Consider the following 25,842-nt stretch of genomic DNA (forward strand, 5'->3'; position numbering starts at 1 on the left):
TTTCCTACTCTGTGTGCTTTCATCTGTGAGTAATGTCACAAGATTATACCGTAGCTCACCGATCATTTTTATTTTCTGCCTTAAAAGTGTTTTAGTCTTATGTAGAAAGAAAAAAACAAAGCCGTGATGCTAAACAAATTCAAAGTTAGTACTGAGTCAGCGAGGTAAACCTAGCATTAGTAAATATTACCAAAAATTTAATGCAGTTAACAATAACATATAGCCGTAACTTCTTTTCACAAACCGACTGCGGGCAGAAGTACGGCAAACAAACCCCACTGAGCCTTTATTTTATTTATTTTTTATCTGTTGTTTGTTTACACTGACAAACTACATTATTTTGTGACATCAGATGCTGCTTTAGCAAACTACTTGACATATTATAAATGTAATTTTTACTAATGATTACTTTTTAAAGTTTTAAGGGCAGCAAGGTTTCTGCTCCACCTAAAGCTGTTAATAAACATGGATTATATTAGTATTCGAGTTGTTTTTAATAATCAAACCAGTGGTGAATCCAGACATGTGCATTAATTTGCTTTTAATATAATTATAACTTTTATTTATATTTTATCACTTGAATGTATTAATTGCAGTGTTGTAATAGATGCCTGTTACCGCCGGAGGGCAGTAACGTTTCTATCACAACAACACCTCCACAGGCGGTGACGAGGTTTATGTGACGGTGTTGATCGGTGCAGAAGCTCGTGCTGTGAAGCTGCGCGCTGATGTAACTTGAAGGTAGAAGTGAGTGAACGGGGTCAGATTTAGATCAGGTCGCTGAGTTTAGGCTGCGCAGGGAAGCAGCAGGTGATCTGTAAACGGCTCAAACACCGACGGAAACACTCACTTCCACCTCAGTGAGGCTCAAGTACAAACACGCAGGATGGAGAAATATTAGAAAGTTTTTCTCTTTATACAAAGCTCAGTTTGCTCTGTGCTCACGAAACTCTGGTAAGAACTTTTGTTTCTCAAATTTCGCTCTTTATCATCATCATCATCATCATCATCATCATCATCATCATCATCATTTATTATTATTATTATTATTATTGATTCTCCGGTAGCCTTACAAGTTGTCGTGTGTGTTGAAATAGTCAAACTATGGCTGCAATAAGCTGTAACTATTAATGGACAGTAACGCGATTATTTTTTAGACTTTTAATTTTAAATAATATAATGTTGCTGAATAATATTAAAATTATTTTAAAATCTTTATTTATTTTATTTTCATCAGCTTATTCATAGTCTGGAGGAAAATATCGCAATTTTTTTTTAAAAATTAGGTCTCAAAACTCAAGAAATTTCTTTAAATATACAAATAACCAGAATGTTATTGTTGTTTTTAAAATCAAATTGTTGTGTGATGCCATTTTACTTTAATTTAAATGATGTGATTAATTTAAATAAGTTTTATAATAATTTTAAAAACAGGCCTAAAACAGTTTTCTCTGGCTGAGCTGATTGATGCTTCAGTTAATTAATTGCAGCTCCTTCCTTGTGAAGCAGTCGCTGCTCAGTCAGCAGGTTTGACTGAGTGAAGCTGAAGCGTCAAACTTTGCTGTTCAGAGAGGAAAGAGGTTGGTGTCCGAGCTCAGGAAGAGCAGGAGGAGTCCTCATTGTTTCTAACAGGGTTGTTGCTGTGTGTGTGTGTGTGTGTGTGTGTGTGTGTGTGTGTGTGTGTGTGTGTGTGTGTGTGTGTGTTTAGGGAGCAGAAACCAGGAAGCGTTCGCCCACCCTGAGCAGCCAGTTTAAAAGATCTCTGGAGCTGCTGATGAGAACTCTGAGCGTCTGTCAGCCGTTCTTCGTCCGCTGCATCAAACCCAATGAATACAAGAAGCCGATGGTGAGTCTGACACGCTGTCCGCAGATAGAAGTCGAGGTTAAAACATGCAGTTACTGGAAGACTGCAGTCACAGGGAGGCAAAACATGGCTTTGCTTAGTTCAGTGTTGAGATGAATTACGAAGGTAAAAGGTAAAAAAGGTTGATTCAGAAGTTAATGGACATTAGAAACTCTGCTGCAGAGGAGGCACACTTTAGTTATGAAGAAGTTGTAGAGGTTAACATGATATAGTGAAATAGTAAATAGTATTTTTACTTCGTTTTGCATTAGAAAACTTTTTTAAAAATTTTTTCGGTCCAACCCTGCAGATACCTGATAAACTACAAACCTGTTTTTATGCTTTGTACCTTTCATAGTGTGCAAGGCTTTCTTTGTTTTCCTTCCTGTCATTAAAACATATTGGAGTCATCCTCACGAGCAAAATTGCATGAAAAAGTTTTTAATCAATTAGATTAAAAACTTAATCGATAGAAATGGATCAAATCTGCTTCTGCTTGTTTTTCTCTCTGTAAATCTCATTCCCATAACTTAATTTCCCTCCGTATTTTCCCATGGCTCTCCACTCTCTCCATGTCTGACCGTTACCACAGCCGCTGTGACAAATAAAGATTATGTCTTTAAATTCAGGCTGTGCTGTAGCTGAAAGTTTGAGGGGAGTTTATGTTACAGTGCAGCACAAACGTTTGGACCTGACCTGTATCCTGAGTTCAGTTCATATGTTTATGTATCCTGGCAGAATTTTTTCAGAAAATATGAATGATTCTACAAAAATGTTTTTCATTCATGGTTGGTGGTTTCAGTAAAATCATTTATTATTTTTAAGTGTTGGCATGATACCATCCACATATGCTGACACACACAGGTTTAAATGACTACTAAAGATGATCGTTCTCACCTGTGATCTGTTTGCTTGTAATGAGGTCGGTGAGTTTCTGGGCTCCTGCACGTTTCCAGTGCTGCACTGATGTTGGACTTCTCAAAGGATCTGCTGGAGAACATAGTTTAACTTTATAAAACAGGAAACGGATATGAAAATATAATCAGGGAAATGAGAATGCCGGTCAGCAGAGTTCAAACTGTAATTAAGAAGCTGAAAATGAGTGATGAAGAAAAAGCCACAACCTCATCTGACAAACAGGACTGTTTGAGAGAAAGTGGAGTGGCTGTTAAGCTGCACAATGAGGAGTAAAAATGGGGAAATGATTAATGGGTTACTTAACTGTAGAAAAATAAAAGTACGTAGTGATCTAAAGGAGTTTCATGTTGATAGATTAAATAAAATATCCCAGTTCGCCCGTCATGTCTTCTCTCAACTGCCTCAAAGTACCAAATCTTTGCAGCTATGACCTTTAACCTTTCTCAGCTTCTTCAGCCAAAGCTGGGACTTTGTCAAAAAACTGTTCATGTTTGTCTGCAGCTGTTTGACAGGGAGCTGTGTGTGCGTCAGCTGAGGTACTCGGGTATGATGGAGACCATCCGAATACGCCGTGCTGGATATCCCATCCGCTACACCTTCGTGGAGTTCGTCGACCGCTACCGGGTGCTCATGCCTGGAGTCAAACCGGCGTACAAACAGGTAGAGTGACTACAGGTGTGTTGATGGGTCTGGTAGACGCACCGTATTATTGGGTGTTTTAAATCAACACACCCAGAATAATTTATGTATTCCCAACTCCAGGTACTCCAGCTTCTCATTTTTTTTTTATTGGAAAACGTGGCAAAAAAGTAAAGATCAAAAAATATTCATCAAATATAAATGAAGCAAAGTTTCTCATCACTGTTGACGTCCAGTTTCAAGAAAAAGAAAAGTTTCACTGTGTGATTCTTGCATTTGATGCCTGGAAACTGTCCTCTTTTCACACAGCGCAGCTCATGTTGTTGTTGTTGGACACGGGACGGATCAGGAACGTCTCGTGATCAGAATGGTTTTTACAGATGGTGTCATGGAAGTTCAAAAGAAGATTGGAATCATGAGTGCATTCGATTTTATACCAGAGCTGTTTTTAGGCGGTCCTCACCTGTCGCTTCTTTCAAAACGAATTTTCTTTGTCTTAATGATGTGACTTAATGACTTAACTAATTTACAGTCGAGTCGGTTACATATTCACTGAAATAAATAAAATCACTTAAACTCAAAATAATAAAGAACTAGTAACTCAATACTTTAATCAGCTAAAAAATAGAATCACGTCATCATAGTCGGGCAGTTTTTAAATCAGTTTTTAAGGTCTTTTATTCTTTCTATGCTTCAGTTTAAACATGAACCTAATCTGGTTTGTAGGCGCAGAAACACTAAAACGATTTAAATACTCACTATCTGAAAATTGCAGTTGTCACAATAAAAACCTGATGATGGAGTAACTGCCTGAAAGTTAAAGGAAGTTTAAAAAAAGAAAGAAAGTAAAAGTTAAAAAGAATAATGCGCATCTTTCCATTTTTGTGGCCACACCAATCAGGCAGTTTCAAAAAACACAAAAAGGCTGTAGGAGGAGATCAACAGTTTTATGCTAGAAGCATTTATGTAACCGGGGATCACGTGGCTGCATTCAACTCTGAACTTTTTGTGGTTTAAATAAACAGTTGTTGTCTAACTGTTAAAATCTCTCCAATTGGACCAAAAGCATTTTTGAGATTCAGTGAAAATCTTTGTGCAGAGAATAATCTTATCACAGTATTCATCTGTGTAAAACTGTGGTCTGAGAAAGCTGCGGATCACCTCAGCATTTACTTCAGTTAAAAAATAATAATAACAATTTGTTGAATTGGAATAAAGTGTTGGACTTATCCGAGCTTGGATAAGTAATTTTGTAGCAGCTGTAGCTTCTTCTTAGGGAAGGTGGCCTGCTGTGTAGCCTCTGTGTGACACGGGCCCAGCGGCGTTGTTATGGGAAGTGAGCGAGTGTCTCTCTTTGTTGTGGGTTTGTGTGTGCGAGAGTTTGTCATGAGGGTATTTTCTGGTGCCACACATGTTTTCACTGTGCAGTTTTTCCCACACTCCCACCAGCTGCCTGTTTTTCTTGGAACATGCGTGTTCTGTTTCCTCCACCCCGCCCTGTGACGCTTCACAGGTCATATTTTGTGTGTGTGTGTGTGTGTGTGTCACTTTGAAAACATTTGTATTTTTAATACCTGACTTGTTATTGCAGTTAACGCAGTGGTTTGACCTGCGTTCGTTGTGATTAAGTTGATGATTATTTTGCTCAAACTTGGCAAATTCAGTGAAAGTAATTTTGGGTTTTGTTAGAAAAAGAAATTTTATTTCTCAAGCTTTGGACACATTTGGGATCACAGGGATTACCTGCAAATGTAATCCCTGTGATTTAGAAACAGGCTATAGAATTCTTTGAACACTCAGTTTCAGACAGTTTTTTTCTATTCTTTGCTCCATGTGATGTCAGCGAGAGAGGATATGCGTTATATGATCATCTTGGACACACAGCTCTGTGAGCACAGAAGCCCCGCCCTCGTCTTTTTCTGAGGACCAGCCTGTCTGGAGAAAGTTTGTTTGAAGGGTTTAAAGAGCTTGTTTCACACTGAGGCTCAGAATGAGATAAATGAGGATTATTTTGGAAACTGTGAATCATGCAAAGCTACTCTGGTAGAGTCCAGGAATAAAATATATTGGTTGATACCGTCTCTGTTTCCATCAGGAGGACCTGAGAGGAACCTGTGAGAGGATCGCTGAGGCCGTGCTCGGCAGAGACGACGACTGGCAGATGGGAAAAACCAAGATCTTCCTCAAGGTACTCCTGCATGCAGGCGTGTGTCCACACAGGGCAGAAAAGCCTGCAGGGTGTTGTTCAAAGTCTCAGATTTGTAGGTGCCACTTCACACAGCTGCTAACAGCACCAGTGTGAAACTTTTCACAGGGCTCGCTGTATTTCCAAAAAACACTGATGCCCGGGCTAAGCGGATGGCACAGCACATCGCGTGAACTACTGTTCTCTTATCTTTCCACTGAAATGTTTCCACATTATCCAGAACTTCTTTACATTCTCGTCTCTGACTCGCTCGGCTGTGGTTCATCCCAGCCGTGAATCTGCTCTGGTTGTTTCCAGTCCACACGTCTGCTGATGGGAAACACTGCGTGTTTTAGTTTCCAGCTGTCTATCTGCCTACTTTATACAAACATGTATTGCAGATCAGGTCAGAGGTCACGTCTGTTAGCTGGCCGTCCCCACACAGAGGTTAAAAGAACATATCATCTGGCTCCACAGTGTAGTTTGACGTGGCGAGCACAGCCTGTCAAAGCGTTTTTGTTGTTGTTGTTTATCGTCGCTCTGCAGCACAGCCGTTATCTTCATTTTTATGTTTCTGCCTTTTATTTTCTTTACTTCCTGCATTCAAAGCGCTCATCAAAGATCGCTCCTGGGAATAAAATGTAATTTCGGTGAAGGGGGTGGACCTTCAGCCCTTAAATCATAGTGGATATAATGTGACACTTTCACCTTTAAAGTGTTTTAGATTGATAAGTTGGGGGGTGGAGCACTGAGATGTGTTGACTGTGGTGGAGTCGAGGCTCATCTCCCTCAGGCCTCGATGCTCGGCCAGACAGGAAGTACAGCAGGAAGGAGAAAGTTCAGTGGGTGAAAGCAGAGCAGTGCCCACACTTCCCCAACAGGACGTGGTCAGATCAGCCTGCATGCGGGTGGACAGATGACGGGAAGGAGCTTTAGGTGTTTACATTTAGTTGTGTGTCATGTTAGTTGAAAACTGTCAGGTTAAAGCTTGTGTATCCTGCCTGTGTCTTACATTTTATATTTTTAGAAAGCAGATATTTATATTTTGCCACGTTAGCTGGAAGTGACAGCTGCTCTGTTTCATTTAAGTTACTGACTTCCTCCTGGCTTTTCCTCCAGGACCAGTAGGTGACTTTTGTGGTTTTGAGTAAAATGTCTCAAATCATCACTAAAACGTTCTCAAACTGAGTCAGAGCAGAGAAACAGAAGCGTACGGAGTGTGTTTATTATTCTGTCCAGGATCATCACGACATGCTGCTGGAGATCGAGAGAGACAAGGCCATCACAGACAAGGTCATCCTCATCCAGAAGGTGGTTCGGGGTTTCAAGGACAGGTGGGTCGTCAGCGTTTCTCACAGACTGAGATTTTATTTTATTTTATGCAGCTGCCAGTGATTCTTATCCCGGAGTAGAATTCAAACATCACGCTCTCGGACCGTAGCTTGCGGTGTTGTTCTGCACCTGCTTAAAACTGACACTTGCACATATCTCCTGAGTATGACTGTCATCGCTAGCTGCATCGCTTACTGTTCTGTTTTCTTTGAAAGCAGAAAATAAGACGAACAAGTCTCTCTGTGACTCTTTATAACTATTTCTCAGAGGTTTTTTCTCTTTGTATGAACAGTAAAACAAGAGGTCATATAAATAATCGTTTCTGATTATTTTCAATTTCAGATCCAACTTCCTAAAGTTGAAGAAGTCGGCAGTGCTGATCCAGAAGACGTGGAGAGGATATCAGTGCAGGAAGAACTATGGAGCTGTGAGCATCGAGCAGCAGTTTGAACAAAGTGGAAACAAAATAAAATCAAAGCAAAGACTCGCTGAACTTTCCTCCTCTTTACTTTCAGATGCGAGCTGGCTTTTCTCGCCTCCAAGCTCTGGTTCGTTCCAGGAAGTTGTGCGCATCGTATCACGTGGCCCGTCAGCGAATCACAGCCTTCCAGGGTCGCTGTCGCGGCTTCTTGGTGCGTCGAGCATTCAGGCACCGGCTGTGGGCCGTCATCACCATCCAGGCTTACACGAGAGGAATGATCGCTCGACGACTGTACAAGAGGCTGAAGGCAGAGGTACACACACACACACAGAACATTGCACATATACATAAAACTCATTTTACACACAAGTTTTCAGTTTTAGAGATGATGAGATCACGTTCATGTCATCAGTTTACAAAATCTAGAGCTTGATAGATTTGATATCTTTTCATACATTGTGATTTCTGTGCTTCTCTTGATTTCTTTGTTAAATTAATGCTCGGCCTCAAAGTGTCATTACATTGTTCACTGTTGTGTAAAAAAGAAAGAGGCATTCAGAAGTTGCACTGCCCTCTGCTGCTGTGCCGAGGATGTTTTGGCAGCTGGCTGCTGCAGTTTTGATTTAGTCGTTAATGGTGGACTCCTTCATTTCTCCTCTCAGTACCGGAGGAGGCTGGAGGCCGAGAAGATGCGTCTGGCTGAAGAAGCCAAACTGAGGAACCAGATGTCTGCAAAGAGAGCGAAAGCTGAGGCTGAACGCAAACACCAGGTGAACAAATGTAACATGTGACAACATTTAAAACATCAGTGAAGCAGAGCAGGGAAGTGGATAATAATAATTCATCATCACACTTGTGCTGAGAAACATACTGGATTGTTCTGTATTTTTGAGATCCAGTGCAATGTTTCTTTCTTCAGGAGCGTCTGGCTCAGCTGGCCAAAGAGGACGCTGAGCGGGAGAAGAAGGAGAAGGAGGAGGCTCGGAGGAAGAAGGAGATGGTCGAGCAGATGGAGAAGGCCCGCACGGAGCCTGTCAATGACTCCGACATGGTGGACAAGATGTTCGGCTTCCTGGGGACCACCAGTTCTTTCCCGGGTCAGGAAGGGCAAGCCCCCGCTGGCTTTGAGGTGACACGACCAAAGTTTTCCTCTTATTAATGAACCGTTTTCTCATAAAGGCCAAAGATAGTTACCCAACGTGTGTAATCAGTAAAACTGTGTCCTGTTGGCAAAGGTGTCTGATCAGGAGGACGGAAAATGACTCCTTAAGCCTCGATCGTTAATAATGCCATCGTCTGTGTGTGTGGCATGTTCACAGGACACATGAAGACTGCTTACTCAAATACGCAGCATGGCAGATTTACAGGGCATTAAAATCAGATATCATGTTGGCAGTTATTTCAAATTATTAGAGATAACCAAGTCCAGTGAAATCGCAGCTTTAGATAAATAAGAATGTGTGAGGTAAATTTTTTCTCTAAAAAGAATGACCTGTTTCCAGTAACAGTGCTGCAGGAGAGCATGTTTCTGAGACGCAGTGATAGATTTGAGGGATTTTTGAAGTTGGAAAATTTGGAGAATTTGAAAAACTTCTGGAAACTTCAGCAGACAAGAATTTACTGTCTTCTTTACAGGATCTGGAGCGGACCCATCACGAGCTGGAGGAGGAGGATCTGGATGAGGCTCTTCCTCTGCCTGAGGACGATGATGAAGAGGATTTATCAGAGTACAAGTTTGCCAAGTTTGCTGCCACCTACTTCCAGGGCACCACCACGCACACCTACGCCCGACGACCTCTCAAACAGCCGCTGCTCTTCCACGACGATGAGGGGGACCAGCTGGTAGGTCTGACCTCTGACCCCGCAAAAGTAAAAATGTATTTTGCAAGCGACTGAAGAAGTTTTGAAAAAGGCCACACGAGGCTGTCGCTCTACAGCGAGCTTTGCTCGTCTCTCAGGTTTAAGCCTTAACTTAATTTAGACGTAATGAGTGCAGAAAGGTTCTGACTGTGTGCAGCTGTTACAGTCTGTGCTCCATGATGCTGATGACTGGTGCGACTACTAAGACCTGTCACCAGCCAAGAAGGAACCAACAAAGGAACAATTATTTCACCTGATGAACCTTTTGTTTCCTTGTGCCCTGCGTGTCTGCTCAGGCTGCTCTGGCGGTGTGGATCACGGTGCTGAGGTTCATGGGCGATCTCCCGGAGCCAAAGTACCACACGGCCATCAGCGACGGCAGCGAGAAGATCCCAGTCATGACCAAAATCTACGAGACGCTGGGGAAAAAGACGTACAAGCGAGAGCTGCAGGCGCTGCAAGGGGAGGGAGAGGTGAGGAGGAAGAGTGACGGAGTTTAAAGGTTTGAGCGAGTAAACGCTAACATGAGCTAAAAGTGACATTTCCTTTAAACAAGTTTCAAAATCTAGCTTAGATTAACTGGTGGTTCTGTGATACTGACTATAAAGTATGAGCTATTATTCAGTGTGTTCATGTAACTTATCTGTTTTTAACATTTGTTACTTCATATAGTTTCCAAAGATCAGGAATAACAGGGTTAAGGTCACAGTGACTGTGTAAGGGATCTCTGTGAGCTGATTTCCTTCTCTCACCTCCAGACGCCTCACTCTGACAGCCACAAGAAGAACAGCGTCCGACACAAACTTGTGTCCCTCACCCTGAAGAAGAAATCCAAGATCACCGAGGAGGTAAGAGAGAGGGAGGGTGATATGATGCTGGTCTTGTTTCTGTTAATTAAACATGAGCAGTCTGAGACTGAAAATTGTGCTTCTGGTGCAGAAGGAAATCTGGGTTTGAACTTCATGTTAAAAACATGAAGTCAGATTTTATCTCAAGCGCAGATGAAGATATTTTATCAATTTCAAGTCCATTTTGGGTCAAATCCATATATTTGTGAATAATTCTGCTAACAGACAGACAAATTAAGATAATCATGTAATCTGATGCTTTTCAGGTCACCAAGCGCCTTAACGATGGTGAGTACGGTCTTCATGGCAACAGCATGCTGGAAGATCGTCCCACATCCAACCTGGAGAAACTTCACTTTATCATCGGCAACGGGATCCTGAGGCCAGGACTCAGGTAAACAAACAAACAAAGGGTCATCATGTAGTTTCCCAAACTTACACAAAATTACCTTGGATATAAAAACTGGACATGTGGAGGAAAAAACTTGTATCTAAGCCGCCCTTTGTGTATTTGATAAAATAGACCTTCCCAGATGTCACAGCGCTGTGGCCCACTTTGAAATTTAAAAGTGAAAGTTTAAAATTTTCCAGTTTTCAGTGAAACTTTAATTTGAAGTTTGTTTGTTTTTTAAAAAGCAGATACTTTCAAATTTTCCTTTATCGAGCTGTTGCCTCATAAAAACGTTTACGTCACATATGGGAGATTAACACAATACGACGGTCTACGGACTCAAAGCTGCTCTTAAATTCAAGATGAATCTCTTTGGACATCTAAGCTGTCATCCCGTTGATTTTTCTTTTAGTCATCATTTTGTCATATTTGCCGTATGTTTATTATCATTGTTGTGCATTAATATTCATCTCAATGTATAAAGTGACGTGGTTGTGATTTGGTGCTTCACAAATGAACCTGATGTGAATTGAATTTATACATGAAGATGCCGTTGAATGAGTTAATAAAGCCATGCAGATAAAAATACATTTTAAATGGTAATTTAATGAAACGGCATGATTTCTTTTAAAGAGTAAATAATAGTGCAGAGGCTGGTGAACACGTGTGTGTCTGGCTGTGAATATGAAGCAGCGTTCACCATCAGGACAAAGTCTCGACATCCAGTTTCAGTTAATCTGCATAAAATGTGTCTCATAAAGTTCTGCTGGGTCTCTGTTAATGTCTTTGATATTTCTGAGGTGTGTGTGTGTGTGTGTGTGTGTGTGTGTGTGTGTGTGTGTGTGTGTGTGTGTTAGGGATGAGATCTACTGTCAGATCTGTAAGCAGCTGAGTCAGAACCCGTCTAAGAGTTCTCACGCTCGCGGCTGGATCCTCATCTCTTTGTGTGTCGGCTGCTTCGCTCCATCAGACAAATTTGTGAAGGTCAGTACGTCCAACGTTTGTGTTGGCATTTACACATTAGCCATGACGTTACATCTGTGTTTGTTTTGATTGCAGTATCTGAGGAACTTCATCAGCTGCGGGCCTCCAGGCTACGCTCCATACTGTGAAGAACGTCTAAGACGAACTTTTGTGAATGGGACGCGAGCGCAGCCTCCGTCCTGGCTGGAGCTGCAGGTATAAACCATAGACTGTATATAAAAGACAGACGTGGCCATTGTGACTTCACCCACCGTTTACTGGAACTGTTTCTTTTTGTGAAATCAACGTCCAGGCCACCAAATCAAAGAAGCCCATCATGTTGCCGGTGACGTTCATGGATGGCACGACCAAAACGCTGCTGACAGACTCGGCCACCACAGCAAAGGAGCTCTGCAGCGCCCTGTCCGACAAGATCAACCTGCGAGACCGCTTTGGCTTCTCGCTGTACATCGCGTTGTTTGACAAGGTGGGCACGCACACGGCATCATATGAGCTCCAAGGCATGATACTCCTTTCTAGCACCTGTTAGGCCTCACGCTCTGGAACAGTTTGGATCATCTGGATCTTTCTCAGATCTTGTGGCCACTGCAGGGATGTGAACCTCTCTGTTTGTTGGAGAAAAAACAGTCACCAGTTTGCACCTCTGATCTCGTCCTGCAGGTCTCCTCTTTAGGCAGCGGGAGCGACCATGTGATGGATGCCGTGTCGCAGTGCGAGCAGTACGCCAAAGAGCAGGGAGCTCAGGAGAGGAACGCCCCCTGGCGGCTGTTCTTCAGGAAAGAAATCTTTACGCCGTGGCACGAGCCAACAGAAGACCAGGTCGCCACCAACCTGATCTACCAGCAAACCGTCAGGGGCGTCAAGTTTGGAGAATACCGCTGTGACAGGGTGACTACACGTCCTTTATTTTCAAAGAATAGTGTTTAGCAAGTGCATGGGAAACATTTCTGCTCCAACAGTGGACATTATAACATTTTGTAGTCAGCCTTCTGTGGGCCTTAGAGGAACTGCAAATATTCTGCATTATTAATAAGGGTAAGAAGTCGGTAACGCTCACGTGTTAGGAGCACTGATTACTGTCAGGCTGGCTGAACAGGAGGCAGGACAAACTTTTTTTATTTATTCTGTCTCTGTGTCTCCAGGATGACCTCGCAGAGCTGGCCTCTCAGCAGTATTACATTGACTACGGTTCAGAGATCCTCCTGGAGCGCCTGCTGAGCCTCATCCCGTCTTACATCCCGGACAGAGAGATCACCACCTCCAGATCGGTGGAGAAGTGGGCTCACTTCATCATGGCTGCTCATAAAAAGGTGATTATCACCAGTAAGAAGGAGAGGTCTTTTTAGCCCGGCTTGTAGATGAACGTGATTCTGTTTGTCTTTTAGGGCCAACCGCAGCTTAAATTGTTGAAACGCTGAAATTTCATATCCAAGCTAAGATGTTCAGCTTGGACATTATCTGTAGCAGTATGATAAATACATTTATTTTATTTTATTTTATTTTTTTTCACATGTAAATGTAATGAACATCTCTGTGCTCAGAGCATCTACACCCAGAAGAGATTTGACCCTCAGAAGGTGAAGGAGGAAGTGGTCGACTTTGCTCGCCACAAGTGGCCTCTGCTGTTCTCTCGTTTCTACGAAGCCTTCAAGTTTTCAGGTGAAACTTTTTTTAAATTACTTTGAACAACTTTGGTGACACTTAGTTAAAGTGTGAAAATACTGAACAGTTTTATTGATTATTGGTAAAATGATTGATTAAGGTTTATTTCAACTATGACTGAAGTTACTCAGTTCAATAAAATTGTATTTATATAGCACCAAGGTGCTTTATATTGTAGGTAGAGATGCTACAATAATACAGAGAGAACCCCAACAGTCAGACGCCCCCCTATGAGCAAGCACTTGGAGACAGTGGGAAGGAAAAACTCCTTTGTAAACTCTTAAGGAGCTGCTTTTCCATCATCAGTCATTTCCATCCACTGCTTGCTCCTGCTGTCATAAAGCAGTGCAGCTGGCGAGCGCTACAGTGATGCTCAGCAGTTTGTTTTTATCAGAATCCTTATTTTTCGTTACAGTGCTCCATTATAAACAAACATTAACGGAGACAGACAATACACTAACTAAGAATAGCACAATATATGCAGGCATATATATACATAAAAGTCACTTATTAATAAATAAATGAAAAAGAACATGTGCAAGAAGGGTGTAGCTGTTGCAGTAAACAGTGTGTTAAGTGGATGAGTTGTACAGGGAGCCACAGGCAGGAATGATTTCCTGTGTCGTTCAGTGGTGCTTTTCGGTAATCTCAGTCTCTCACTGAGCGCGCTCCTGTGACTGACCAGCATGTCATGGAGTGGGTGGGACAACATCCACCTCTCCAACACCACCTTAAGGGAGTCCAGCTCCATCCCCACAACATTACTGGCCTTACGGATCAGTTTATCGAGTCTGTTGGCATCTGCTACCCTCAGCCTGCTCCCCCAGCATGCAACAGCATAGAGGATCGCACTGGCCACAACAGTCTCGTAGAAAATCCTCAGCATTTTCTGGCAGATGTTGAAGGACCTCAGTCGCCTCAAAAAATAGAGACGACTCTGGCCCGTCCTGTAAAGTGCTGTGGTGTTTTTAGCCCAGTCCAGTTTATTGTCAATGTGTACTCCAAGGTATTTATAGTCCTCCACAATGTCAACACTGACCCCCTGGATTGAAACAGGGGTCAAGTGTTTCCTGGTCTTCCTGAAGTCCACGATCAGTTCCTTGGTCTTTGCCACGTTGAGCTGCAGATGATTCTGCTCACACCACGTGACAAAGGAGTCGACCACAGCCCGGTACTCTGTCTCATCATCCCTGCTGATGCATCCAACCACCGCAGAGTCATCAGAAAACTTCTGAAGATGGCAGGTCTCTGTGCAGTGGCTGAAGTCTGTGGTGTAGAGGGTGAAGAGGAAGGGGGAGAGGACAGTCCCCTGTGGTGCCCCTGTGTTGCTGATCACCTTGTCAGACACACTGTGGGAGACGTACATATTGTGGTCTTCCTGTCAGGTAATCAACAATCCAGGACACCAGAGAAGCATCCACCTGCATCGCTGCTAACTTATCACCCAGGAGGGTCGGCCTGATGGTGTTGAAAGCACTGGAAAAGTCAAAAAACATGACCCTCACAGTGCTCGCCGGCTGGTCCAGATGGGTGTAGACACGATTGAGCAGGTAGATGATGGCGTCCTCTGTTCCGAGACGAGGCTGATAAGCAAATTGAAGGGGATCCAGATGTGGTCTTACTATGGGTCGCAGCTGGTCCAGGATGAGCCTTTCCAGGGTCTTCATGATGTGGGAGGTCAGTGCCACGGGCCTGTAATCCTGGGGGCCACTGGGACGTGGCGTCTTTGGAATAGGGATGAGGCATGATGTCTTCCACAGCACTGGGACCCTCTGCAGACTCAGACTCAGCATAAACAGTTTATGAAAGACTCCACACAGCTGAGAGACACAGACACGAGGACGCGGGGACTCACTCCGTCTGGTCCAGCAGACTTGCCTGAGTGAAGTCTCCTCATTTGCATCTCAAAAAATGCAAATGAGGAGTGCATTTCTTGCCTCGAGTGCTGCAACACATCAGTTTTTCCACCTTCAGTACTGTGCTTCTTGTCGTTGAAGTAGCTCCCTTTTTAGATAAGCTGACATTCCTGGGCTTGTGTTGTTTTTGGGCACTAGGAAACGTGCCTGCATAGGGTTGCTGTAGCACTGATATCATGATATGACCCTTTAATGTTATGCAAAGTACCAGCGGCATTGCTGTAGCACCTCCAGTCTGCCATCAGTGATTTTCATTCCACTAACTTTGATACAATGTGACACGAAAATAAAGACGGATATTGTTTAAAGCAAAATTATTCAGAATTGTTATTTATATTTTAACCTCTTGGTTCTGTAAGTTCTTTTCTTTTTTTAAATTTATTTTGATCTTTACTTCTCAGGTCCCAGTCTGCCTAAAAACGACCTCATCGTCGCCGTCAACTGGACGGGAGTTTATTTTGTAGATGAGCAGGAACAGGTCCTCTTAGAGCTCTCCTTCCCAGAAATCACTGCAGTTTCCAGCAGCAGGTGAGTCTACCTGTAGTCACCTGACCAATGACATGATTCTCTGATCGGAGGGCCGTGAGTGAGGAATGAGGGGTTAAGAGTTTCAGCGTATAAAGTGGAGCCTAAACTTAAATGTAAATTTCATCGTCATCCTGGACAGCGAAGCTGGTCAGTGCATATTTTGTTCTTTCAGGGGAGGAAAGCTGCAGGGTCAGAGTTTCACTTTAGCGACCATCAAAGGAGACGAGTACACCTTCACCTCCAACAACGCAGAGGACATACGGGACCTGGTGGTGACCTTCCTGGAGGGTCTGAGGAAGAGGTCAAAGTTTGTGGTCGCTCTGCAGGACAACCCCAACCCCAGTGAGTCCTGAGCAGAGAGGCACGCTCAGCTTGGAATGAAATAAATCCAGTGTGGAAAAGATTTACAAAGTGCCGTTTTCTTCCTCAGCTGGAGAGGAGTCGACGTTCTTGAGCTTCCGGAAAGGAGACCTGATCCTGTTGGACCAGGAGACCGGCGAGCAGGTCCTCAACTCTGGCTGGGCACACGGTGTTAACGAACGAACCAATCAGAAGGGAGACTTCCCGGTGGACTGCGTCTACGTCCTGCCCACCATGACCCGACCTCAGCAGGACATAGTGGTGAGGAGGAAAACATACCTAAAACGTCTGAGAATACAAAAAAATGTGATTACTGGGCACTTTCAGTCATTTCAGAGCCACCTTAGTGACTCCTCCAACCACCTAATGAGCATCAAACTGCCTCAAAAATGGGCTTTCAGCATTTAAAGGAGACTATAGCCAAACATCAGGATAAGCAAAAAACAAAAAGAGGACTGCTGAGATTGTACGCACAACAGCAAAAAGCACAATAACCACAAAATTATGTTTTTATTACATCTTAAGATTACAAAATGTTCCCATTTCCTGTTTAACAGTTTAGAGATCATACACTGTATATGAAAGATGGCCCACTGTGATGTCACAGATGCTGCTGTGTTAGGTTGTCTTTTGTGCTTACACAAAACATGATGCAGTCTGATGTGATCCGAACTATCAGGCGCTGGTCACCATGACGCCCGAGCAGCGTCAGGAGTCGGTTCGTGTTTCGCAGGTCGTCATGGTGGAAACTGATGACAGAACGAAACCCTACACGCTGGAGGAGTTCTCCTACGACTACTTCAGGTACACAGACCAAAAAACATGATAGATATTCTTGCTTCAAAAACAAATATCTATTGTTCTGATGATCCTCTGCCTTCATTCCTGAGTCCTGCGATCTCTGTGTAACCTGCTCCTGTCAGGCCTCCTCCCAAACACACCCTGAGCCGGGTGATGGTCACGAAGAATCGCGGGAAAGACAAGCTGTGGAGCTGCACCCGAGAGCCGCTGAAACAGCCGCTGCTGAAGAAGGTCGTCAGCCACGAGGAGCTGGCTCAGGACGCCTGCATGTCTTTTATAGATATCCTTTAAACTGCCGACTGGTGGATCACCAAGCAGACTCTGAGCTTATGTTGTGTTCAGACTAAGCCCACAGACATGTTTTCACAACATTCACAAGCATTCATCGTTAACAGTAACGGCGTTCATCTCTCTCAGAGTTTAGGGCCATTCTAATTAGATGATCTTCTGCGTTTCTATCATGGTTTGAGTTTTGTCTCTGTTATTACATCGTTTGTATTTTACACTGTAAGGGAAAGACTATCAGATGCAGGTTAGAAACACCTCTTAGAAGCAGGTCAGGGTACTCTGCTAGAACCTACTGCCACTTCTGATACCTTTACACATTTACCTGGGGGTTTACTTTGAAGTTTGATCAAAAATAACTTTCATTTCAGCGGCCACCTGTCCATAAAAACTGCATGTAAAGAATCACCAGTCAAATCTGGTAAATGGTAAAAACTTAAAAAGCCTTTTTTGCTCCCTGGTAGTTAAACGTCTGCCACAGTCTCAGCTCTTGTAATCTCTCTGCTTTTATAATCTGCTTTTATATTGTACATGTGTCAGGGTTATTCCTTGACCTAGAGCCTACCTATCATGAAGTACATGGGCGACTACCCGTCCAAACGAACTCGCTCGGTGAACGAGCTGACGGACCAGATCTTTGAAGGGGCGCTGAAGGCCGAACCACTGAAGGATGAGATCTACTGTCAGATCATCAAACAGCTCACAGACAATCACGTCAAGTGTGTAAATTCACCTCAGTCACACTTTCATTTACAGATTTTTAAGGATAAAACGATGAGGTGCACGTGGATGAAACTCAGATTTTTGTTGGTTTTTTGGGGGGATGTGAAATAGACAATGATGCTGTTTTGTGCCGGCCTGTCAACCTGTGGTGGAGTCGGCCTCTAGTGGCCATTAGAGAAACTGTATTTCCCCCCACTGATTTAATTAAAAAAACTAGGGCTGGGTATCATCACTGATTTCTAGAATCAATGCGTTCCACCATTCGATTCTATTCGATTCAGAGAAATTTATCCTCAGACAGTCAGAAATATTATAATTCTGATCACGCATCAGTACATGTCCATATTTTTTTTGTCTATTAAAAAGAAAGCTGAAACTTGCGAGACTTTATCAAAGGTGTGAGCATCACAGCAGATGCCTTTGTGTCAAAATAGCTGAGGATAAAACATAGAAAAACATGAAGGTGATTTTCCTGGCCTGGGATTTATAAAAATATTCTGCAGTAGATCAAAAACGAAAGAAAACCATTAATCAACACATGAACATTGGCTGATGCTGCTGAAGTGAAGCAGAGCAAAGTTACAGAGGTTTGATTACACACACAGCTGAGCGTTTTGCAATTTTGCATAATTTTAAAAAGTTTAAATTTGTTCAGAATTGAACGGCAGAAATGAGGCTTTCTTTTCGGAAGTAAAAGGGAAAAAAGCAGCGGCCGACAGCGCTGTAAACAACGGTAGACGTGTGCGTAATAAGCAAGCGAATAATGCAGAAAACAGATTTTTAGACGGGAAACTGTTCTTGAAGTACAGAGAGGGAGAGAGAGCTCTGCATGAAGTGTGATTTTTATCGTGGTGGAAGCAAAACAGCAAAAGTCAGAGTGAATTCATGACGATGTTTATGTGAAGCGAAGTTTGGATCTTCTTTTGCTGCTGGTTCGGTCAATATTGTTTGGAGAGAGATAAAGTCAGTGCGCCCCAGGGTGGCTGTGGCTACAATGTAGCTGCCATCACCAGTGTGTGAATGGGTGGATGACTGGATGTGTAAAGCGCTTTGGGGTCTTTAGGGACTAGTAAAGCGCTATACAAATACAGGCCATTTACCATAAAACCTGCAGCTTCAGAATCGAGTGCAAAAAGGACGTAAACACAAAGCGCGGACCCACCAATGGATCAGAATCAGTGAGCTGTCAGCTTTTAGCCCCGACCGTGTCCGTGCCGTCGGGTGAGAAAGCCGACAGCTCACTGATTCTGATCCGTCGGTCCGCGCTTTGTGTTTACGTCTTTGTGCAGAATCCGTGTTCCTGTTCTCGTTTACTGTTTTAGCTGTTCGGTGGTTGTTGAAATTTTGAGGTTTAACCTGAGGGCAAAATTAATTTATATTTAAAAATTGATTCAGGATTTGAATGAATCGATATCACGTTATCCAAGCTAGAATCAATTTTAATCGCTAAATCGATAATCAAAACCCACCCCTATAAAAACCCCAGAGATGCTGCTTTGTCCATGAAATGAAGCAAAAGTGCTTTTATGCAAAATAAATTGAGTAGAAGAAGTTAAAACTAAATGTTCACATTACTTGTTGCATTCAGTGGACAGTCATCATTCAGTCTGTGGCTGCAGGCAGATTAAATTTTTCTGTGCAGAAGCTGAAGGTGAGTGTTGTGTTGCTGCAGGTACAGTGAGGAGAAAGGCTGGGAGCTGCTGTGGTTGTGCACTGGGTTGTTTCCTCCCAGTAACGTGCTGTTGCCGCACATCCAGCGCTACCTCCAGTCCAAGAAGCACCACCCGCTGTCTGGAGACTGCATGCAGAGGGTGCACAAAGCACTACGGTAACACCTCAGACTTTCAGCCTGAAACAATCATCGTATTTGGTGTTGACATATTTTTTTTCCAACCAGTTTTGCTGCTTTTTGTCATCATTAACAGAAATGGATCCAGGAAGTACCCTCCTCATTTGGTGGAAGTGGAGGCCATCCAACATAAAACGACCCAAATCTTCCATAAAGTCTACTTCCCCGACGACACAGACGAGGTCGGACACACAAGCCTGCAGGTGTAAACTTTCTCTGTAAATAAACGTGTTTGAAAAATGAGTCTTCGTGTTGGTCTCACACCTGCAGGCCTTCGAGGTGGAGTCGAGCACCAAGGCGAAGGATTTCTGTCAGAACATTTCCACCAGACTGCTGCTCAAATCTCCCGAAGGCTTCAGCCTCTTCGTCAAGATCTCGGACAAGGTCAGAGGTCAACGATGGTTTCTCAGAACCTCAGAGTATTACAGCTTTACTGGTTTCAGGAGGTTTTCCTCAAACCAGTACACAACTCTAAAGAAATACTGGGATTATTAGATGTCTGTACTAGTCATCACTATTGTTCCTTTACAGTTTGTTCCACCTTAACCACAAAACACGTCCTCAACAGAAGGAACTTGCAGTTTTTACACGAAAATGTAAAGTTTCTAAATACAAATACATTTAAATGTCTTAAGGACACAGTTATGATTCTGTGTGCAGCTTACAAACCATTTCTGTAAGTTTCTAAAATTACCGCTATATGGTCGAGTAGATGTCACTTTTATATTGCAATTGAATTAATTTTTTTTAATTCTTTTGATTGTTAACAGTTTAAACATTGCCTCTTAAAATTGATGAATTATTGCTTTTGAGTCTTGCATTTAACACTTCAATGATTACAGCTGCTCTCTATAACAACACAAATCTTTCATTCACAAAGTTTAATTTCTTGATTAACTTCACGCTGATGTTTCTGTGTGTGCCCTCTGCAGGTGATCAGTGTACCTGAGGGAGATTTCTTCTTTGACTTCGTCAGACATTTAACGGACTGGATCAAGAAATCTCGGCCGGCTAAAGACGGTCGGTACCGTGTTTAAAATATCTTTGGGTTGAGTTCAGGACTTTTAAAAGCAAAACTGTGAAATATTAATGAGAAGTTAATATTTAATAAAACAAACTGCAGATTTCATGCTGATCAAACAGTTTCACAAAACTTCTCGGTGTAACCTTCATGACAGATCTCTGATTAGAGCGCACATGATAAACAGTGTTTTTCACCACATACACCGTGTGTGTGTGTGTGTTACAGACTTGTGTTCAGAGGAAATAAGACAAGTTGATTACATTCAAAGCAAAAACAGATGGAGAGGAGTAGGCATTCCTGCTGTGTAATATACAGATGTATGCATGTAGCCACCGTGGGGTCAGTTGTTGGTCAGTGAAGCTGAGCGTTTGTTGCCATCATGGCTCTTTGAAGGTACTGGTTTGTTATCCTCTCCACTCTAATGGGAGTGATTGATAAACTGAACATCACGTGGTATTCATTAAGAATACAGCAGCGAGTAAGATCAGCCAACACGTTTCAAAAGGTGCAGCTTTTACTTTGAAGGCTAACAGTCTGTTTCTGGCTTGTGTTAACGACCAGCGGCTGCCGGTGGCCAAGCTGACCGGGGGCCTTCTTATCGAGCATCATTATCATCCTGATCACCACACGCCCAGAATGGTGGACAAGTTCACGTTGTGCAGTGTTTTCAAAACTTAAACAGAGATGGAAGAAAAAATGACAAGATAGAGAAGTTTAAACTTAATTTCTTGGACTCGGGTGAGTTCTGAAAATGTTTCTTCGTCATTGGCTGTTCGGTGAATATTTGTTGGCTGAGAAACAGTAAAAACACTCCAGCTGAACTCCTGTGTGTTTGTGCTGAATACACCGTTAGTTTGTTGGGGTTTGCTTAACTGCAAAGTTACATGGAATCACAGTTCATGCTGACCTTCGACCTTCCATCTCGTCGTACAGGAATCGTTCCCTCTCTGACCTATCAGGTGTTCTTCATGAAGAAGCTGTGGACTAACACGGTTCCAGGGAAGGACTCCTTCGCTGACTCCATCTTCCACTACTACCAGGTCAGTTTTACCAGAGACGCACTGAGAACGACTCGGCCTGCATGTTTCAGGACTTATATCTGACCCCAGACTTCCTGATCCACGTGCCAGTCATTACTGTCAGTCCGACTGGAAACGCAGATCAGTTAAACACAGTTTCCTGTGTAAGACGATAGCTATGCACGTGCTTTCCACGTTAAGATTCTGTTTTAGTGGGGCACATATCATGTAATCACATTATTTCCTATCTGTCTGAGACAACAGCGTCTACTTACTACTGGACAATCCCTTGGATCTTATTCTGAAAGTTCAGCTGCAGGCCGTCAGGTCGGGCTCGTGTCTCTTAGCTGCAGAACCCCAGAACCTGCAGCAGGTGGAGAACTAGAGCTGCTATGCAGAGCTCACCAATGCTGGTTAGAGGAGCTAAAAGTACTAACAGCACAGCAAGACTGAGGAGTCGTGTTAAATAATTACCCACAAAGATTATATTTGCCATAAATGAGCAGCCCCCTGTTCACAGAAGAACTCACTGGAGAGGAAGCTGATTATTCCTGTTACATGTGCCACACAGTACATATCAGTATATATTAGTCAATTTATTTTGAAAAAGCATGGGCACATCTGTACACCTCCATGATTGTTCAAAATGACAGCGTCTCGTCCAGTGTTGGAAACGTTCATTTTAAAGATGGTCTTTGTGTGCGGTTTCATTTTGTCACCAACAGTTTAACGAAGCGTCTCTTTGTTCTCTCACCATCTCTGCACTGATTTAGGAGCTGCCTAAATACTTGCGTGGCTACCACAAATGTTCACGAGAGGAGGTTTTCCAGCTCGCAGCGCTTATCTATCGCGTCAAGTTCGAAGATGACAAATCCCATTTTCCCACAATTCCCAAGATGCTTCGGGAGCTGGTTCCCCAGGACCTCATCCGCCAGATGTCACCAGATGACTGGAAGAGGGTAAAACTCCCCCAACAAAACAAAAAACAAGCTTTTTAAAAATTACTTAAAGTTACTGAAGTCAGATGTTTGTACAGACTGATCAGTGTTTCTGCTGAGATCATCTAAAGTTTGACAAATCAGCTGCTTTGAGAAAAGAACAGCTGTTGTTTCTGTGCTGAAGTCTGTGCTGCTGCTGTTTAGTAAGTGTGTGTGTGTGTGTGTGTGTGTGTGTGTGTGTGTGTGTGTGTGTACGCACGCAGTCTGTTGTTGCATACTTCAACAAGCAGGCCGGGAAATCAAGGGAAGAGGCCAAACTGATGTTTCTGAAGGTCATCTACAAATGGCCGACCTTTGGCTCCGCCTTCTTTGAGGTTAAGGTAAACGCGCCTGAGCTTGTCACCTCCACAGTGTAACCTGAGTGTTTGGCTGATGCCAGGAAGGACGAATGTCTAACATCACCAAAAAGTGTTCACATTAAATTAAATGTGTTTTTGTTTTGAGGCAAATGTGTAAAAAAACAAAGTTTGTTCAAGCAATCAGCGACCTCGTGCTGTTTCCGGGGCAACTGTGGCTGAAATCTCCGAATGTTCTCATTTCAATAGAAACCGACTTTATCCTGCAAGATCTCCAGTATTTTTCACAGCCACAGTCTAAAAAAATGATCAGAGGAAAAGACCGACAAAGTCTTTGTCAAACGTCTCTGGACTTCTCGAACTCCCACCTCAAAATAAAAAATAACGAAATTGGAATAAACGCAGACAGGTGAAGCATGCAGACTTTACTGTAGGCTGATTCACAGAAAAATAAGGCAATAAATAATCATTCTGCCATTTTCCTTCAGGCTGCTTCAGTAGTTGTGGATGATCTACATCAAATTGACTACAGATTGTGTTAGTGGCTCAGTTAGATTTACTTGTTTCAGTTAGTTTTTATTAGTTTTCAGTCTTAGTTTTCTCTCAGTTAAAATAATGGGTACTGTTTGTTAAGGGCAAAGTTCAGAGCAGGTATGACACAGGCTGTAGTTATGCAGACAAATGTTCCAACGCCTCCTAATGCTGGCTACAAACTGAGGTGTGTGTTTATTTTAGTTATCAATAATAACTTTCACGTTAATGAGAGGTCAGTTTGATTGTGCAGGGCGCCATAACAGACAGAAAACCAACACGTCCAGTGTGAGCGCCGAGCACTCTGCCAGCTGTTTACAGCTGTGAACATGAAGGAGCAAAAGCGGGATGATGATGGATGGAAGAATCAGTGCTGTGTAGTCTGCGCCCGCCATCTGAAACACCTGATTACACAAACAGAGTCCACATTTATGCTACAAACTACAGAGAAACGCGACAGTTTTACATGTAAGGTTAGAGATGATTAGTGAATATTTACCCATCCTAACATGTGGCTTCTGTCTTTTAGCAAACCACAGAGCCCAACTACCCGGAGATCCTGCTGATCGCCATCAACAAGCATGGAGTCAGTCTCATTGACCCCAAGTCAAAGGTTCGTTAATAATCATAACTCCCGGCATACGTATCGGTTATGTTTTAGCCGCTGCGCTCGTTAACCTGTTAAGCCGGTGCAATAGCTTTGATGACCTCTGTGTCTGCAGGACATCCTGACCACTCACCCCTTCACCAAGATCTCCAACTGGAGCAGCGGGAACACCTATTTCCACATCACCATCGGCAACCTGGTCAGAGGAAGCAAACTGCTGTGTGAGACCTCACTGGTGGGTGCCAGCAATGAACACTTAAACACACACACACACTTACTTTTGTTCTATGTTTGATTTACTAAGAGTTCAGGTGCTTGAGCTGGGAGTCAGAGGTTTAGAAGGTGGAGCATTGCTGCGTTACGAGTATTCACAGTGAAAGTCCTGTGGGTATTTTATTCATACAACACTTTTTAACCCTGTCATGCATGAATGATGGCAACCTCAATCAGGATTTTTTTCTTAGTTATTTTTATTCATCTTTAGGCATAAAAAGATAAATAAAACTACTTAAGAAAAAAGTCCTGATTGAGGTTGCCATCATTCATGCATGACAGGGTTAAATAACAATTACAATGAAACGCGTCACACATCTGTAGTAACATTAAATGACCAGTGTGTGTGCCATACATTTTCACACCTGAGCCTAAACTCTCGCGGCCCAGTACTAAAACGACTCACGGACCGGTACCGGCCCGAGGCCCGGGGATTGGGGACCGCTGCATGAAAGGCTTAAGCAGGATTCGATTGTTGTCGCAGCTCTAAAAGTGTCGGTGGTGAGTGGAGCATTTTACAGTCCCAAAATCTTTTCTTTTTGAATAAACTTAAAAAAAAATTTTAAATTAGGAAAGTCTCACGAATTCTAAAAAAAGACTTAGAAATAAGCGATAAACACAAACCTGAGTCTATCATGATTATTGAAACATTAGTTTATCTTATTTTTTTTTATTGTTTGATATTTGTTTCCAGTAGAAAGTGTGTGTTTGTTTATTGTAGCTTTATGGTCAAAGGAGCTTGTAAAGAAAAGCGTCTGGACTTCTTTAAGTTACTTGAAGACGTTTCACCTCTCATCCGAGAAGCTCCTTCAGTTCTAAGGTCAAATGGTGGAGAGTCCCAGATTTAAACCTAGTGGGAGTGACCCCCCACAGAGGGACAAAAGGACCCCCTGATGATCCTCTAATCGCCTGAGCCAAGGTGTGAAACTGGGTGTGGGTCCCAATCAGCCAGAGTTTCGGGTGAGTTCATTGTGAAACCTGGCCCCACCTTATCATGTGAATTCCTGAGGTCAGATGGCCCAGGATGTGAGTGGGCGTTAAGGCGTCTGGGGAGGGATCTCAAAACTGGATTATAGATGGCAGAGAGTTGGTGTCGTAAACCCCCGCCTCTGTTCAAAGATGGTCGCTCACAGTGGACATAGATGGCTTCTTTCACTCCTCTTTCAAACCATCTGTCCTCTCTGTCCAAAATGTGAACATTGGCATCCTCGAAAGAGTGTCCTTTATCCTTAAGATGCAGATGGACTGCTGAGTCTTGTCCTGTGGAGGTGGCTCTTCTGTGTTGTGCCATGCGCTTGTGAAGTGGCTGTTTGGTCTCTCCAATGTAGAGGTCTGGGCATTCCTCGCTGCACTGTACAGCTGCTGAAAGAGAAGTGAAAGAAGCCATCTATGTCCACTGTGAGCGACCATCTTTGAACAGAGGCGGGGGTTTACGACACCAACTCTCTGCCATCTATAATCCAGTTTTGAGATCCCTCCCCAGACGCCTTAACGCCCACTCACATCCTGGGCCATCTGACCTCAGGAATTCGCATGATAAGGTGGGGCC

The 25,842-nt window shown here is 43.1% G+C and overlaps 1 protein-coding gene across 2 annotated transcripts in view; it reads left to right on the forward strand.

The window, feature by feature from the left end:
- Positions 1–25,842, forward strand: part of myo7aa (myosin VIIAa) — a 59,311-nt gene that overhangs the window by 28,789 nt on the left and 4,680 nt on the right. For both annotated transcript variants that reach the window (XM_080289347.1, XM_080289348.1), the window contains 33 exons: positions 1,709–1,846; positions 3,263–3,421; positions 5,496–5,588; positions 6,825–6,919; positions 7,260–7,344; positions 7,433–7,651; positions 8,001–8,108; positions 8,258–8,467; positions 8,974–9,180; positions 9,495–9,671; positions 9,957–10,046; positions 10,313–10,440; positions 11,295–11,421; positions 11,497–11,616; positions 11,714–11,887; positions 12,082–12,309; positions 12,564–12,731; positions 12,963–13,080; positions 15,401–15,527; positions 15,700–15,869; positions 15,958–16,148; positions 16,567–16,691; positions 16,811–16,968; positions 17,539–17,692; positions 19,369–19,524; positions 19,622–19,727; positions 19,816–19,929; positions 20,478–20,565; positions 21,503–21,609; positions 22,362–22,547; positions 22,790–22,906; positions 23,943–24,026; positions 24,136–24,255. In XM_080289347.1, the coding sequence (XP_080145473.1) occupies positions 1,709–1,846; positions 3,263–3,421; positions 5,496–5,588; positions 6,825–6,919; positions 7,260–7,344; positions 7,433–7,651; positions 8,001–8,108; positions 8,258–8,467; positions 8,974–9,180; positions 9,495–9,671; positions 9,957–10,046; positions 10,313–10,440; positions 11,295–11,421; positions 11,497–11,616; positions 11,714–11,887; positions 12,082–12,309; positions 12,564–12,731; positions 12,963–13,080; positions 15,401–15,527; positions 15,700–15,869; positions 15,958–16,148; positions 16,567–16,691; positions 16,811–16,968; positions 17,539–17,692; positions 19,369–19,524; positions 19,622–19,727; positions 19,816–19,929; positions 20,478–20,565; positions 21,503–21,609; positions 22,362–22,547; positions 22,790–22,906; positions 23,943–24,026; positions 24,136–24,255 (4,647 nt within the window). The remainder of the gene's footprint in view (positions 1–1,708; positions 1,847–3,262; positions 3,422–5,495; positions 5,589–6,824; positions 6,920–7,259; positions 7,345–7,432; positions 7,652–8,000; positions 8,109–8,257; positions 8,468–8,973; positions 9,181–9,494; positions 9,672–9,956; positions 10,047–10,312; positions 10,441–11,294; positions 11,422–11,496; positions 11,617–11,713; positions 11,888–12,081; positions 12,310–12,563; positions 12,732–12,962; positions 13,081–15,400; positions 15,528–15,699; positions 15,870–15,957; positions 16,149–16,566; positions 16,692–16,810; positions 16,969–17,538; positions 17,693–19,368; positions 19,525–19,621; positions 19,728–19,815; positions 19,930–20,477; positions 20,566–21,502; positions 21,610–22,361; positions 22,548–22,789; positions 22,907–23,942; positions 24,027–24,135; positions 24,256–25,842) is intronic.

This window comes from Astatotilapia calliptera, chromosome 14 (genome assembly GCF_964374335.1).
Source record: "Astatotilapia calliptera chromosome 14, fAstCal68.1, whole genome shotgun sequence".
NCBI lineage: Eukaryota > Metazoa > Chordata > Actinopteri > Cichliformes > Cichlidae > Astatotilapia > Astatotilapia calliptera.